The sequence below is a fragment of the Emydura macquarii genome, unplaced genomic scaffold, assembly GCF_026122565.2.
Source record: "Emydura macquarii macquarii isolate MOO-44397 ecotype Brisbane River unplaced genomic scaffold, CSIRO-AGI_Emac_v2 contig_2676, whole genome shotgun sequence".
NCBI classification, from domain to species: Eukaryota; Metazoa; Chordata; order Testudines; family Chelidae; genus Emydura; species Emydura macquarii.
The window spans coordinates 21,934,500-21,952,728 of record NW_027132813.1 but is presented as its reverse complement, the minus strand read 5'-3'; the positions used below and the strand labels follow the sequence as shown (position 1 = coordinate 21,952,728).

Below are 18,229 nucleotides of genomic sequence, written 5' to 3'. Positions count from 1 at the left end.
TACATACTTCCACTGAGGAAGCTCATACCAAGCATTTGAGGCCCACAGCAGTTCAAATCCCAGACAGACCTTCACTTGTTACACCACCTTCTTGGCTGACACTTGAACCAGAAATCTCCAACAGCTAAAGGCTCTTTAGCTAGGGGCTGTAACACTCACATAGGCTGTGGATTGCGCACAGAGCAGGACACATAAAATACTGTGAACAATGGGTTTACATCAGCATAAAATGAAGACTTAATTTTGCCCTAATTTTCTAAATTGAGACCAGGATGTGTGCACTATATTGTGGGAATCCGTGAAAATACAATGCTGGATCTTAATATATGTTCTGTACAAAGACTGTTAAAATAGCATTATTCAGGTTGCAAAGTCAAGCATTCAAAAGTTAAGAAATGTCAGATTCACAATGGCCTATACCCCTTTAATTTGCCCCCTTCTGTGTCTATCCTGAGCACTGAATAAGGCCAGTGTTCTATCGAAAAAGTTATATGTGATCACTTATTTAAAGGATGTACCCTAATACATAAGAACAAACGGCTCAAATTAAGGTTGCACATAAATCTGGCATCTCTTAACTTTCAAGAACTTGACTTTGCAACCTGAATAATGTATTTAATGTAGATTTCTAAAATATAATTCCCTATGTTTAAAAAAAAATGATTTACAACTCTAACTCCCCTATCCCACCCTTCCACTGTGCACCACAGTTTGAACTGTGATCCCTCAGTCCCAGAACAGACATCTAACCCTTGAGCTACATGGCCAAGTACGTTAGCTAGCATTAGCAGAAAGCTGCTATCCCAAATGAAGGAATGGGCAGCTGGTGCCAAGGTGGTTGGCGGGAGAATCGCCTGCATTTGATAGCTCGGCCAAACTTGAATGGAATTTCACGGGACAAAAAATAGGCTCTTTTCTTTCCCCTCCTGAATTTCAATGGCTGCTGCAAGTAATGGAGATGTTACAGATTCTTAAAAAAAATAAATTAAAAACCACAAGAATCTTAAATAATGGCAAGTATTAAGGCAACCTAAATATATAGGGGTCACTACCAGTTCCCCCATATTGACCTGAAATATATTAGTGAAGTGAAAGCATGATTACATACTTACTATATTATATCCAAAATACAACTGTAATCTGTAGGATGCATTCTACACTTTCTGAGAGGGCTTTAATAAATAACATCAGGGCATAAACTCTGTGTAGAGTAAGTAACACACAACAATATTCTACCCAGTATTATGATCTCCTTAATCAACTGCTATACTATGTATGGTCTTGCCAAACTATTAGTCATCAATGGAATGGAGAAATTGTATGCCTAAACTCCAACCACTTAGGGGTACATTTCCAAAGCAATGAGCAGACATGTAAGGCCGCTCACACTAATGTTATTTGGAGCAATAGGATTATTTCTTCTTTCTTCTGGTGAATAGGTACCCTTTATTAGCCAGGAAGAGGATTACCAGCAAGAGCATTAGTCAGAGACAAGAAGATATTAAAGAAAGAAATAAAAAATAATCTGATAAATGTCAGTTTTTATTAGATGCCAGGTAATCCTTTTAATACGTATATAAAGGAATAAACACTAATATTGAAAGACACAAAGGCAATGTACTATTTTGATTATTTTATTGTTTTTTTAATCTTCAAAAATTTTCTGCCATGAGACAGGAATGCATGATAGATAGAAATGGCTCAAACGTCTTCACATGAAACACTCTTAATCATATTTCATTCACAATTATTTTTCTAAAACATCTACAGTGATATAATCCCACCCATTTCCATCCATTATCACAGATTTAATTATCAGTTAAACAGTAGTTGCCAGCAATTGAATGCTGTAAGGCTTTTTGCGTATTAGTACAGTCTTCTGAACTACAACACAAGAATTTCACAACTATAACTCTCACTTTACATGGCAACCCCTAAGTGATAGATGTTTCCAAACGACTTGTGTAGCTTATGTGGAGTTCATAAAAATGATAGAGAGAGTGCTCTGTGTCTCACTAGCTTTCATAAACCTTTTTTCCTTTAGTAGAATTATTTTCTCACCTTACAGCATATTCCTCATTTGGAACCATATAATTTGATGAGCTGATCTTGATCTTCTGTCACTATTATTTGGCAAACCTGTAAGTCAGATACACTAGAACTCTCCAATAAAATACTATATACAGAGCACAGTTTAAACAGTTGGGTTGCTTGGAATCCATATCTCCCTTCATATGAAGAGAACTATTTTGAGGTTTTCTGGAACTGTTGTAAACAAGAGGATATTTTCTATATATAAATGTTCTAAATATCCTTTGGGAGTCCATTTGAGTTTTCTTATCTTACCAAATGATGACTAAATACCTGATCTGTAGCATTACTCCTGAGAAGATACTAGAAAGGGAATGACAGTTTTGATGCACTTTGGAATGGCACAATCACGTAAACGCTTGCACACTTAAGACTTATGAACTCATCCAAAGTTTCTAAACAAGATTTTCTAACTAAAATCTAAAATATCAGCACGATGCAGCAAGTTAAAAAAATTTATAATCAAAATATAAACAAGTACATAGGAAATGCATATTTGTCAGTAAATCTATTTTTTCTTTTTAATGTAGGAAATTTATGTATTTAAGAAACAAATGCAGTCTGACTAGTTTTGTAAAAAAAATTACTTCCGAAATGCATAACAAATGCCATGATATCCTGTAACTGGCCAGGTACAGCCACATAAGTGCTGCATGGCTCACAGCAACTCGGCAAGAGAAAAATCACAAAAACAAAGAGAGCAAATCTCAAAATACGCAACATTATCTAAATTATTGTGATATTATCATGACTGCTAAAGGAGCAAGTAAAAAAAAAAACATTTGCAGTTTATTGATTCTTAAAGTCACCCCATAATAGTTAAAAAAAAAAAAAAAAGTTAACTTACTATACTAATCCCAAGCACCAATTTAACAATTTAGCTGTATTTATATTTCTCCTAGTAGTAAGGGAACAATTTCTGCTTGAAGGCTAAGTTTTACTCTAGAACTATCTTTTCATGCATTCTCTTCTGTTCACATCAAGGCCAATATAAAGTTTCTTAAGTTTCAAAATATTGAAGGCAAGCAATTCTTTGAAAAGACAATTGCCTCTTACATTTTAATCAACTTTTATGTTGTCAATCATTCATAAACAAACCGATGTTTGGTGAAGTTCTATAATTAAATAGATCTGTACACAAGGAGCAATAAAAACTATTCCTTGATATGATTTGCCTTAGAATTAGCAGCACCTAGGGCAGACAGGCTGCAAGCATGCCCACATCCCATTAGGAATTAGTAGTGTTAGAAAACTGCATATGTATTAGATCAAGAAGGCAGTTCCATGAACATATTATTCTCTTGTTTTTCCTCTTTTTTTCCATTAAAAAAAGGAAAGAACAGCTCCACAAAACTAATTTTTTTCATATTTTTTTTATGCACCTGGAAAAAATAGCATAGTATTATTCAGCTGGTATTTATTCAGTGCTTCTGTTTGGTGTTAGTACTTCCAGAAAACACTTTCACATGATTAATGTGGTTTATTTCAGCTTATCCTTAGAATGAATCTTTTTTCCAGTATTTACATCATGCCTGACAGCAATTTCAGAATTAAAAATAAATCTACGGTCATGTCCCACTACTAACTTTGACCAGTTCTTGACATAAACTGTCAAGCTGGGCCCTTGGGATAGTTCCACATATTGAAACAGAAAGTCAGACTAAAAATCTCACTGAAACCCAACAGCTGGAGTGGTCATGAATCTCAGCTATTTTCCTCTTCCCTATTTAAACCCTCTCCCCTTTATGAAAGCACACACACCAAGGGAAAATAAAGACCATCTGAGTTTGAAGTGTTAAGACACTGGTGAATTATCTTGCTGGTCTTCAGTAACAGTGGATTCACTTTGCTCCTCACTTGTTTCATTGGATGGTTCTTCATAGCTTGGCTCACCTGCATCTAGACTGCTCCCTTCACTTTGCTCCTCACTTTGCTCTTCATTGGCTTCCAGAGTGTGTTCCAAATTGCTCTCCAAACATGCGAGAGAGCTGTTGGTTACACTTTCACTTTGTGCCATTTCATCAAATGATTGTGAAAGAGGTTCAGGGAGCTCAACCACGCTTTCAGTGGCAGGGATGGGTGCTTTGGTTGTACCAATTTCTACTACAATGTCATTTTGTGGCAAAGTTACCTTTTCCACAAGTCTCCATTGAATAATACTCATGTCTTTCCCTCCAGTTGAAATCAAGTGACCATCGTTATGTGTAAAGCTGACATTTGTCACATGACTACTGTGAGCACTGTATTTGTGACTGGGGGCCTATTGAAATAAAAAGGAGAGAGAGAAGGGGGGGGGGGGAATTAAATGTCACACTCTTTTCCTGTTATTTGTTAATATCAAAACACCATTAAAATAGCTCTTTGAGAATTCTAAAGAATAATTTACACATACCAACACATCAATCTATATTCAGGTTTTTTTCAAGATATACTTTTCTCTTGAGTATCATTACTAAATCATATGAATTCCAAATATTAGGAGAGTTTTCCACTTTTGGTCTGGCTATATGTCCTCATGATATCTGTATTTGCAAAGGGCCAGATACGGATTAAAAATAAAAAAGTTAACTTTAAAAAAATGCAGCAACACATTTTGTTTGCCACCAAGAATGTAAGTAAATTATTTTATAAATAAGTAACTCTCTTCCTACATATATATACAGTGAATGTATGTGTGTATAGGTATACGACCGCAGAGATATCATATACATGCACACCTACATACATACATATAATTATATATATATATGTGTATTTATATATTACACAGAAAAAATATTGAAAACATTACTAAGGTTGCAAAGTCAAACACTCAGAAGTTAGGAAATGCCAGAAGTAAGGCTGACTGTGCACTCTCCTTCAGTGATCAACATGGACCTGCTGCGGGGACCCAGCATGCAAATAGCTGACCCACCTGGCATGGAAAATTTCAGCCCAAATGATTAAAGTTTGCCAAAGTTGCAAATGAAAACAGGGACTCTTATTATGGGAAATATTAGTCAACTTTAAAAATAGGTTTTGCTTCGAGCCCTGCCTATAATACACACACCAGAGAGTAGCCTAAACTTACCTTTGGCTTGGAGCAGGGATACTGAAAGAGATGGACCTTACAGAAATCATCAGCAACTGCTATCACCTTTCGATTACGGGATCTGACAAGAGCATTTATATCTGTCCCATCTGAACCTTCAGGCCAAACTCCTAGAATGTAGACATACAGACATATTTAGTAACAATAATTTAAAAACAACATTTAAAAAATTCTGAAGCAAAAATATAATCCATGAAATTTAAAATAAGGCTAAAAACAAAAACAAACAATGCATGTATCAAATTAAATTAGGAAACTGAATAGGATATTGAACTGAACTTTATACTTTGTCATGCCAAGAAAATTTAACTGACTTGCTAAATTTGCTATTCAAGACCCCAGTCCTGCAAATACAGATGCACAAACATTTAACTTAAGATTCAACTTTTGTTGCTATGACAGATAATTCTTAAATGAACACTGTGTGGTCCATGTATTCATGTTTTAAAAGTGACACAAGTTATTGAAGTATGGTAACAAACCTAAATGCTGCACACTATAAATTGAAACTTTTGTTTTTAAACAAGCAAAATTTCCAAGCAAAATAATTATTGCGTAGTGGAATCCTCTCTTTATTGGCTGTATGTTTGGAAACGGACAATTTATTATTATATTTTGCACAGAAATTCAGCCTGGACACGTGCCATATATGAAAATAGTGCTTAAATAAAACAAAAACGTATTGAATTGTACTTAAGTGCAAAACATAGAGCTGCTATGTCTAGACAGAAGAAAAATAACAATGCCTAAAGGAGGAAGATCACTGAATTTAAAAAAAAAAAAGCTCTTGAGCTTCAACATACAGCAAAAACTGACATGCATATCTAAGATCAAAGCTGAAAAAGGGTAAATCAAGAGTTAAAAGATGATACTTTTACTCCTTGATGCCAACTTTTTACAACTCATCCATCACTCGCGGGTGACCAGGAGTTGGATAAATATGAGAAGTATTTTTTGTTTTTTGTTTTGTTTTTCAGGCACTGTTGCATGCTTGCAAGTGATTTATCAATTACCAAAACAGCTAGGGAAGGCATATCTCCCCCCCGCTACAAGCATTGATATACTTCCCCCATATCTTTGTATCATCAGGGCAGAAACATTAGAGAACTCAAAGTAAACTGCAGGTTTAGTGTCATCCTGAAAGTTTTACAGCATTGTATTTTCAACATTGCAGTTTTAGAAAAAGTAAATAACTTGTTCATATCTGAAAGTGTTATAAAAAGCAACATCTCTATTCACTAGTTTATTATGAAGGTTTTGGCACTTTTCACTGGGTCAGGTGTGGGCCATTTATTTTATCTAGAAGATTAGAAGCCATGGGAAAACTAAAGGTATGTCTATTTCTTCACACTTTTTAAGGAAGTAGGGAGGCTTTTCATTATTAGAGGATATTTGATGCAAGCAAATCTTACTGCAGATAAGTTACCAAAGTGAACAGCATTAATTGCTAAGGAAATTGTTGGGCAATATTTTGAATGCCTGAACAGTAATGATGTCTGTCTTATAAATAAATATCAAGAATTTTCAAGCAGCTAGAACTAAATCAATTGATGTTAAAATACTTCCTTAATCCATTAATATAGTCTAACCAGTAGGTGGGGCTAATAAATGAACTTTAGAGTATACTCAAAACTCTGCTGCAGACATTTCTTTGAGGCTTATATTTAGGATCCTAAATAAAGAATTTTCTTAAGCAACAACTCTATAATTTCATCTGCTTCCTGAAATTTCAGCTGCCATTCTGGACAGATGTGACCTAGAGAGCTATATTACGTCCCCCTGACCGCTCTATGTATACACCAATTTGATTTTAGTAGTGTCAAATGAAAAGAATCTGTTTTAACAAAATGGTAGGATTTTTCCTTTCAAGGTTTCAGGAAAGCATGAAGAGAGTAACCCATCAACATGGCTGATAGGGTAAAAGAGAGAGGTTTAAATGTTTAAAAACTTTTAAAAATAGCTATGTTTATATTATTGTATCATTACTATTTTGTATGACAGTGTAATTAGCCCTTATAAGCTCCAAATGATATTGTCCTTTTTGTAAGAGTCACGAGACAGCCCCTGTCCAAAGCAGCTTACAATCCAAACAGAAAAAAGTCACAGGAAGGTATGGGAAACATGCTCTGAGATGTGAAGTGACTTGTCCAGTGTCACAGCAGGTCAGTGGCTGAACTAGGAATAGAACACACGTCTCATGCTGAATGACAATGCCTCAATTTGAGACTAAGTCATTGGTCCAGGATGCTTTTGAAGGGCCAGGAATGCCTGATAATAGAAAATTAAAACATGATGGGCCTGAAGCCTTTTAAGTTTGCAACTTGAAAATGACCAATTATTTTTGGCAGAATAACTAAAGTCACACTATTTGCTGTGCTTACTTTATTTTTAAACACAAAAGTGAGTCACTGGTGGATTTTTCATTCAGAAGTATCACTCCGATTTCACTTTCCACTGTAGCCTAAGACTCCTTAGAACTCTGAAGAATCCAAAAGCTATTAGAGTTTAATAAGACTTTAGTATGTAATAGTAAAAGTGCATAATAATCTGGATGGACTGGAGATAGAATCAGAGATTCCGACCAGAATTACCAGCAACTGAAGTGCAGTTTAAAATACACAAGCGAAAGAAAAGGGCCTGGATGGCATATGGTACTGGTAATGAGATACAGAGCTGTTCACCTGTATGTCAGCTGATCTGAATTGGGCCCATGTCATCACTAGCTCCTATCTGATGGCTGCTAAGTAGAATGAGCTGGTAGTCTAAACCCAAATCAGAGTGAATAGGTGTTCAAATCATACAGATACTGACTCTCTTGTCAGCAGTATAGCTAATGGCTGATTGAGCATGGAGACAGAATTCCTCTTGCATCTCCAGACACTGTTCCTTTAGATAATGGTTGAAGGGCTCTTCTGAAAAAGAGTAGGGAATCTGATACAGCTGCTGCTCATATTGTATCTGCTATGTTGCTAAATGTAGTGCTTCAGTGCTTGCAAGATGGCATGTTTCATTAACTCAAAATGTAAAGTGAAAAAAATGTAAAAGGAGTGTCTCAAATCCTAGCATAACACAACAGTGGGTGCAGGTCTACTCAGTCCCTCTGCCTTCTTTCAAAGTATTTCTTTGCTCTCTGACCAGGACATTATGCTCTCAGGAAAATGCTGAAACCCTGCATCCTTGCACTTCCTCATTGCTACCTGATGAATCTCCTGTGAGCCACTCACAATACCCATTCCTTTGTGGTACAGTTTCTACTCTTTCAGTCTTTGCTCCATAACAGCAAAGAAAGTTAGGAAATCAATGCTGCAGACAAATGGCATTAATCAATCCAGTCTCACACACTCAGAGCTTCAGGAGAAAGCAGCCATCTCCTTTGAATTCCATCCACAGAGATGGGATAAACATATGAATGTATAAAATGAAATGAAATTTTCAGGCTAACAGGAGCCAGAATTCTAATCAAAATACCAACTAGCAACAGTGTTGGTACCTGCTACACAATAGGCATGTTCCAGCATATTTCAACTATCCAGCTCCAAAGAGAAAAGACAGTTGGTCTTCAATTATAAAACCCAAACTGTCAGGTGTCCAATCTTATTTGACATACAAGAATGTCATAGTAGCCATCAACCCAAATGTAGCCCTTCTAGAGCATTTGCTCATTAAGCAGATCCTCTCAGCAGGTGTATGTGGTTATTGTCAAAGGCTACATAAAAAGAGTAAGCACTCCGAAAAACATTTCTCTATTTTCTTCCTCCCAGCAAATAAACTGGCATTGGAAGCTGAATTCTCACTAGCCAAGAAGAAAAGCTTTGCAAGCTCTCCTCTCTTGTCGCCAAAGAATTTACAGATTGGCTTATACCTACTTTTTTATACTTCATGTAAGTGTGAAGAACAGAGGCCGATCTCTTGTGCTAGTGGTGAAAGGGAACCTGCTCACATGATTTGATTCACAGGCTGAACAATCTCTCTCAACACTTCACAGAGGGGCTCTCATTTAGGACTGACAAAATGCCATTTTGCAGGAAATAGTTTGAACTATTCAGCCACAGCCCTGAACTTTGGTATAAAAAAAACCCATCACACATAACGTTGTCACTTCTTCAAATTTTTGTAGATGTTTTCAAAATCTGCTTCAGTTTTTAAAGCACTCCTCCTTTGCAGATGTAGGGCACACTGCTTACCTTCAATTGTAGTCCTGAAAAGGCGCAACCACACTCCTGAATCATGGATTACACACTACAGAATATGATCAAATCTTTACTGTAGTTTCTGTAGCGTCTCTCCTCCCCACTCCCATTCCCAATACCATCCTCTCAAAACCCAACATTTTATGGTCCAAGGCCCAAACTCCAGAATCTAACATGAGCAGAACAAAAAAATCCCAAACATTTAAGATTAAATGGAAGATGAATATGCATTATCTATGGAGAATATCTACCTTTAGAGAGCTACAACCTGCTTAAGATTGACCACAACACTGGTCATGTGATCGGTCTCCTGGGATAGCATGTCAGACATAAAGGAACTGTTGGGGGCATCTGATAAGAATACTACCACCATGAGCTAACTGAAGCAACTCTGTACTGACATTCTAATTACTGTACCTTTATTGTTAATGACACCATTGAGTATTTTCAAGGATAAAATCTAGCATAATAAAGGCTAAACAAAATGAAGCAAATTAAAATTCAATGGTGCTTACCAAACACTTGAAAGCCTAGCACACAAGTGTACGTTGTCCAATCTATATCCTTACAGTCTGAACGATTCCTGATAAGTTTACAGCCACTTGGAATGTCCCCTTTAAAAGAAGTGAATTAACAGTAATGGCATATGAATTAGATCCACCTATTTTGTTCTTTGAAGACACTAAGAATGTTGGAGTGCAATTTTTTTTTTAACCATGTTTGAATCATTCTGGAAAACCAATGACAGACCAGTGCCAGATTCCTTCATTGGGGGAGAGATCCTTCATCAAATTCCAAGTACTTCTGAGCTTTTTTTTGGACCCAAGAGCCTGAATTCTCCTCTCATTTACACTGGTTTTACACTTGTGTATTCCCAATGACTTCAATTTCAACTCCTATTACTTCTAATTTACACTGACAAGATCAGAACTGAGCCCTAACCCAACCCCCCATTTCTTGGCTCCCTCATTAAGTGCTTTACAAAATGTTTCAGTGAACGTCTCAGCCCTACCAGACCCCATGGCGCCAGACCCCATACCTGCTAGAATTAGCAGCCTGTGACTCTGGAAGTTCACTTTTAAAAATAATGATTCTGGGTGGTGAGGAACCATTTGCCATGTAAGCCTTAATTCCCTTTCATCTTGTAACCAGAAAGGGAATGATTCTGTCAGTACAGCAGTTTAGCATTGATGGGTTGCAGCCTTCACCTCCCCGCACACAGTTTCAGTCACAGAAACTTTGGGCAGATTCAGATACAGTAGTAGTATCAGCTGACAGGTGAGTTGCAATAGGTGGATTAGACTTGTGAAGGTGATAGACATTTTTCATTTGTGAAGTGGTTCTTCATGCTGGTAATAAAATAGGAGCTGCAACCCATCAATTCCAAACTGGTGACTTCCTCCAAATAGAAATCTATTTTAAAAATAGATTAAAATGTCTGTGCTGTGACCAGCTTACCTTGCGTTAGGTGTGGGACTGACATCTGCCATTGTTAACTAGTTACATTTGATTGTTAAATAAACACATACATTTTAAAAGGCAGAAGATATGCCAACACTATTACTATACAGATATAAATACTGTTATTGGTTCAAGTTTTTTCTCTTTCAAGTCATAAACACTTCTAGCTAAAACACACGCAATAGATAACACTGTTGATACTAAATAGACAAGCATACATACTATTGTCAAAGTGCAAAACCTAGTGCCACTTGTTCTGTAAATTCTAAGCTGTTAACCTGATTTATGACCTTGTAGAGGAGTCAACTATATTTGGAATTGCCATTAGGTAATACACAGCTCTGAATAATATCAGAATATCAGGTTACAAAAGTTCAAATTAGTTCCTTTGTCAGAAAGCATTTTGCACAGACGGCCCTGACCACATACATTTGCTAAGGCAAATTTCTGTCCCATACATTAAATTTAATTTAATACTTACAGTATAGTATTTCATAGTCTCCTGAGTTTGACATTATATACTTGTTGTCCGGGGACCAGTCAAGGTGTGTAATATAGCTGGAATGTCCCTAAGGAATAATACAATAATGCCAGCATGAAACTTTTAACTTCCATCGTCATTAAAACATAAATGTGTCCAGTGATGGCTGAGAAATTGACAAGGCATAGGATAATTAAAATCAGAAGTCAGTAATGATGTTTTTTTCCCCAGGATTTGTTGCAAATATTTGCACTCCTTTAAAGATTCCTATTACACAGAGACACAAAACAAAACAAACACGAATCTGGCAAAGTGCCTTTCCTGTAATCTATTAGTGTTTCACAACAAGGTGGATTCTTTCTTGGCAATAATATTGTCCCTTCACAATACACATTAATCCAAGCAGACAAGTTGTTCAAGTATGGACGAGTTCATGAAATGACAGAACAGAGCTATACTTGCAACAATTCAATTAGGAAAAACAAATCATGTTGAATTGTCTTTTGCTAGGGCAACTAGACTAAATGCATGAATTACTTGCAGAATATATTCATAAAAATGAGCATTAAACCAGGAAAATACCTGTCATGGTTACTATGCAATTGCATTCCTAAAAGGCAGATTTACAGAAGTGGTCAGCACCCACAATTGGGGCTGGGTTTTTAGAAAAGCTCAGCTCCTATTTAGGCACCTAAGTGGCTGGATTTTAAAAAATATACAGCACCCATTGATTTCAATGCAAGCTGAACTCTTGTGAAAATTCAGCCTAATGGGAGCTACTGGTGCTGGGCTGTCTTGAAAATGTGGTCCAAATACCTTAGCAACACAGAACCCGGATACCCTGATGAACGACAAGAAATGTCAATAATTGCCTCCTGCTTTTCTCCTTTAAGGATGGTTAAATTATTATAAACAAACAAACAAACTCTTATAAATATTGCTTTTATAAACCAGGCAGATTCTACAGCACAAAGAAGCTGGTGTAGACTCATGGGAAACTCACTTTTATTTTTACACTGTCAAGGCTGCAGCCAGTTAACTTTTCATACAGTTTTGCCAAAAGCTTGTATTCTGCTACCAGTTCTTATTTTTACAGAACAGCAGTGTAAGCTATGTAAAAGGGGCTCAAAATTCCCCTTATATTCCTTTAATAAGCTCATTCTAGGCAATCTCAGGCTAGCACAGAAGGAAGGAAAGGGAATACAACATTTGTTCAGGTGGTAGAAAATTAATCCAGAAATAACAATGAAAAAAACCCACTTTTTACTTGGAAATGGTTCACAACTCAGAACAGTCTCTTGGTAAATTATAACTCCACATTGGGAGAGCTCAGAAACGTGACAGATCTGTAATACAGACCAATTCTTAAATGACTGCAGAAACAGACAAGGTGGGTGAGGTAACATCTTAAAAGGCAGGAGATTACAGAATTCAGGATTTGTATGCTGTTTTACTAAGAAACCTGCATCTGACCCCTGCTTTATGTTTCTATTGATCCTACTCAATTAACACCTTGTTAAAATGCACACCTGCAGCAGCTTTATTTTCAGATTACTGCACTGCAGATTTTAAGTCCCTCCATATTATCTATATCATCACACTGACCAAATTATAATAAGAAACCCCACTGCAGCATGAAATCATAAATTTATAACTGATCTCTGAAAAACAAGGTTGTTCTTGTGCATGGCTACATTACACTGAAACCTGCATGTAAAGACAACCTTTAACAGGCAATTCCGTTTCTGACGTGACCAATTTAAAGTGTCCATAAGGATTCAAGTACACTTCTGTTTTACCTTTAATAAAGTCTACCTCTACTAGGCCATTGACATGGATGGTCCCTGGGGTTGCCACTTAACTAAATACAGCAAAACCTGTGTTATGAACAAGTATGATTTTTATTAGATTGTAAATCTACAACAAGTTGGTATGGAAAACTACAGAAAGATAAATATATACTATAGCCTTAAGAAAACCCTTTGAACTAGCAAATATCATTTACCCAAGAGTTTTCAATTTGAGCTGGGCAATACTCTTACAGGACAAATTAACTTTACAATATACATAGAAAGATCATATCAACTTGCTGTGAATAGTGTTCTTTTTCTAGTAATGAAATTGCTGTTGTCATCAATCTGCTACAAATACACCACACAAGAGGGCCGAATCCTGCAACTCTTGGCCACACAAGTAATCCTCCCTCCCACTGACTCTAAAGGGACTAATTACGCAAATAAAGACTACCCATGTGAGGACAGGTTGAGGGATCAGGCCACAGAACTATGTGAATGAATGTATGGCTAATGTTAAGGTTTTAACCACGCCATTAGGCACAGCCCTGGGAAACTGCATCACTCCAGGATGAGTTCTGGGACCATATTCGCTGCTATAGCCTAACAGTGTCTGCACCATATTACCCTAGTTTGATGGTCCATTGACTGGGGGGGTAGAAGGTATTGCCCATGCATTTCTCCACACCTTTGTGGCAACATACACTCTGGGCAGCTGCACGAAGGGGGCAGCTCCTGCAATCCAGGGAACACAAGAACTGTGAGTGTGATGTGATGGGCAATGAGGTAGGAGCCTCCTTGTGGGCTTCCCCTTCCTATGCATATCTATGTTCTAAGCAATCACAATCTGGCCATAAGAAATCTGCATCTACATATCATGCCTACAGAATTAATTAACCAAGTTAATATCAAAGTATCCATTAGAATTAGTTAACAAGATTAGTCAAACCAGATTACAAATGAAATCTTGCATTCAAATGAGCTTTCCTATACGTAGCATTAAAATGAAGTAGCTCTAGCCAAAATGATATGCTCTAGCCAAATCTTGTGTAAAACGAACTGTGACATCAGTTAGCATTGCTGTATGTACTTTGTAATGGAGCACTTCGTTTCAGTCTTCTGAAAAAATCCAAATCTACTATCTTACTTTTTCAGATGTCAAAGTTGATTTAAATCATGAATGTGTCAGCATTTAGATTACAACCCTCGCCTCTCCGAAATACTTAGAATATTTTGACAAATAGCCACAACGCAAGGTTGATGGATCAATAGCTAGCATTACGAGCATAACCTTATATATCCGTCACTAATCCCTTCTATTTGCCCTACAGCATGTGCATATTCAACTAGTGCCAAAACACAAAGTCACTCTCCCTTGCATACACAAGGTCGTCAGTGCAACTGATAAACCCACACTCACAGTAACCTTTAAAAGGCCCTTAGATCTTATCCTGTTCTTATTTAAGTCAATGTCAAAAATCATGGGAACAGGTTTTCAGGATTCATGAATGAACCTTACACCTGTGATACAGAGAACATGTTGATGGATTTATTAATTTCATATATATTTCCATCTGTAAATGTATCTCTAAGGGGTTTATCTACATTAACATTTCTCCAAAATTCAAAAGCTGTCCAAGCCTCAGCAAGATCACCCCTTAGTCCATATAATGGAGTCTATAATTTTGTGAAAAGTTTGCTAACATCTCAAAAGGTAAGGATAAAGATAAATCATCTTTAGAGGCCAAAGATGAGTGAAGGGAGATGAGTAAACTTGGCTCTTATTTCCCACCCCTGCTTCATAGTCTTCCACCTCTTTTCCCCTCACCTTTACTTAATGAGTGTCCCCCATATCCACCAGAAGATAGCCTCCCCACCTCCATTCATCCTTTAGTGCATGGCATGAGGGCAGGCACTCTCAGATCCATGCCATTTCTCTCTGTCCCATCTACTTCTGCATTTGTGTGTTCCTATGTGACTCAGGACATGGAGCATGGTCCCTCCCAATGAGGCCCTCCCTGTTAGCAGCCACACAATGCATCCATCCAAGTTCTTATATTGGTATCTGTGATGACTGCTGAGTTTCTTGAAAAATGATACAGCATGTATACACAGATATGTTTATCATGTTGCTCCCCTACCTACCACAGTGTCCCTTAGAGGACTTCCTACATTTAGGAAAATGGCTAGTCCTGATGAAATTATGTACTTTAGGATTAATCGCTGCCCTTTGAGGATATTAATTTATTATGGATTGGCAGACCTGTACTGTAGTTGAGAGAAGGATACCTTATACCTTATGAGAACTCACATGTTACGCTAAACAAAATTAAACACAAAATGAGACTGGATTTTTTCCTCTCTTTTTTTCAAATCCTTAAAAGTTACAAACTAACTCCAACATGGGAGGGGGGTGGGGGGGAAGGAGGGAATGGACAGCCACTTACTAAATCCTGCCAGAACTTTGGCAGCTGTTAAAATTCCTTGGGGCAATGGGAGGGTGAACAAAGCAATTGGCAAGGGGGCTCCAAACTGGAAAATCCCTTCAAGCAAGCCACCGTGACAGGATGAATCTAAACATAAAACGTTGTCATAATATTTTAAACAGCACAATTTTATATTCCAATAAAATCTTCCTTCAGCAGCTACCACAGAGAGAGGCACACTTCCTTTCACACACTGTACATTTATCACTGGCTACTGAAAGTATCTGGCTGGACTGAAGCCTTTCCTTTCACTAATGTTTATCAGCTTCAGTGGACTCAGCTGGTAAATTCATCATCCACAGGTCATAGTGTCCATGGCTCAGACTGCAACTTCCCCTTCCTTGCAGCAACAGTAATATCAAAGTGCTTATGGCCCTGAATGAAAAAGCAACAGATAACGATTAATAATAATTAAATTGCGCTAGAGCATACACTAAGCGCACTTAAAAAGTTCCTTCCAGCTCTGGAGATATTCCCCGTTTCAAGTTTAGGGAATATCTTGAAAACGTTTTTCTATCTTTAGAACTGTAAGGATCTTTTTAAGTACACCTATTATACCGCACTTTGTTTGGAAAGCTACTTGATTTAGACATCTGCCAGGAAACCAATTTAAGATTAATGATAGTCAATCACATTATTATTACAAACAGTTGTAATAATAATGTGATTGATTATGGTTTAAGACTGGGTAAAATGAGATTTCTCAGAAATAAGTAGTATATTCAATGGCCCCATGATTTCCGGTAACAATCAACTAGCCAATTTAAAAGGATAGAGACTAGACAACCTTGCTGGTAGGCTCAATACCAGGAAAATCTATAGATTGCAGTTAGTGGAAAGCTGGGATGTCAAAAGAGACCCAAATTATATTAGCTGCAATGTATAGTATGGACAGAAATATTGTTTAATTAAGATGCTGTCAGGTGATTCAGAGATGCTTTGGTTCTACTTGTACCTTTCTGTTTGCTCAGTAAACAGAAGCTTTTAGCCCCTCAGCTATGTCAAAAGCAGAAAGTTTACAAAAAGTATTGTAAAGAACTCACCACTCTGAGTTCCTAATGGCTAACTTGCTGCTACTGTACCACTAATATCTGCTGGTCTAGCAGGCTGGGCATCTGACAGTTCCTATGTCACTGGCCCTGGCCAGAGGTGTAGCCAGAACTGATTTTTTTGGCAGGGCCTGTGGTTGACATGGGTGGGCACAAGCCTTGTGTCACAAGCGAAACAGAGGCTGATAAAAAAGCGGGATAAACTGCTTAAAATCTGATTGGGTGGGCTGCTTTCAAAATGGCCATGGCCCATCCGTAGCTACGCCACTGCCCAGAGCAGGGGGAAGTCTCACCTTCTGCCCCAGTGCAGACAGTGCCTCCTCCCTATTCCATGGGACTGTTCCGTAATGTGATGGGCTCATTGCAGCTCTGAAGCTCTTCAAACAGCTGCATGAACTGAAATGTCTTCAGCTAATCAGAAATTCTGCCTACTCCAGGCTAATAGTATTTCTCACCAGTATATTCTCCCAGTAAGAGGATTCTACTGCTTATGAACAATGGAAAAAAATTATCACAACTGGAAAGATACAAATACAAAGTGTTGGAGGATAGGGGGTCTTACACATGGACTGACACTGGTTCAGATATAAAATACTTCTGAATGGATTCAAACAATGCTTACAAGTTGGAAGAAATGAACGGTGATCGATTGCCAGAAGGAATGACTTATAACAGTGTAACAGTAGAACTCAAAAACCCCCCAAAATAAATTGGTACCAGAGGACAAACTCGCCAGGAAGGTGCTCAAGGTCTTGAACATAACCAGGTCCTCCCTTTTAAATACCATCTCAATATCAATCCACCGCTTTGCTGGCAGCCAGCGTAGAGGAATACAGGGTGCATGTAATATGATCCCAGGCCTGGCTGCTCTGTCCAGTGAGCCAATGTGCTGCTGCATTCTGCACAAGCCGAAAGAGGCATAGAAGCCCTGCTAAGAAGGAACTGAGCTTCGTAATTATGAGATCACGTATTGCTGTTGCAAGCTGACAGTGGAATAAATAAGGGTGCAGGCTGCAGGAGTTACACAGCTGAAACACTGTCAAACAACATGCAAAACATAACTTTCCATGGAAATGGCGTAGCTGAAAAAAAGCCAAGGCTCTTAACCTGGAAAACTACAAATGGCCTCTCTCAGACAATGGTGACATGAAGAGGGAGAGAGCAACAACTATTATCTAGCAGCAAGACTTCTCTCTTTTCCAAGGAGATTTGACTTATCCAGTAGGCCGTAGGCAATGTCATCCAGTCATTTATCCAAGTCAAAGCTGAACTACAAAAGATTTTGTCAAGAGGTCTTCTCTCTCTGCGTACATGCACACGCACGCACGCACGTGACCTTGGGCAACTTGGAAGGTAACAGAGTCTTGATGGAAGCTAAATTGTAAATACAACAGTGTCCATACATTAATATTCAACACCATTGACCTACTTCTTTCTTCCCCAACAAAGAATTAAGCTGTGTGTGTTAGGATCTTGTACTTATTCAAAAGGAAGTGAAATTGAATGCAATTATAAAAATAAAGGGTTTCAGCTTTTTTCAAGGAAAAATATATTAATAGCATACAAAGTCTTTCCCCTTTTCTCTCC

At 37.7% G+C, this 18,229-nt stretch overlaps 1 protein-coding gene across 7 annotated transcripts in view; it reads right to left on the bottom strand.

Moving 5' to 3' along the window:
• Positions 1-1,620: 1,620 nt before the first annotated feature.
• Positions 1,621-18,229, bottom strand: part of EML4 (EMAP like 4) — a 229,080-nt gene continuing 212,471 nt past the window's right edge. For all 7 annotated transcript variants that reach the window (XM_067565040.1, XM_067565038.1, XM_067565039.1 and 4 more), the window contains 4 exons: positions 11,315-11,402; positions 9,888-9,986; positions 5,162-5,292; positions 1,621-4,351 (listed from right to left, as the gene is read on the bottom strand). In XM_067565040.1, the coding sequence (XP_067421141.1) occupies positions 3,887-4,351; positions 5,162-5,292; positions 9,888-9,986; positions 11,315-11,402 (783 nt within the window). In that variant the 3' untranslated portion in view covers positions 1,621-3,886. The remainder of the gene's footprint in view (positions 4,352-5,161; positions 5,293-9,887; positions 9,987-11,314; positions 11,403-18,229) is intronic.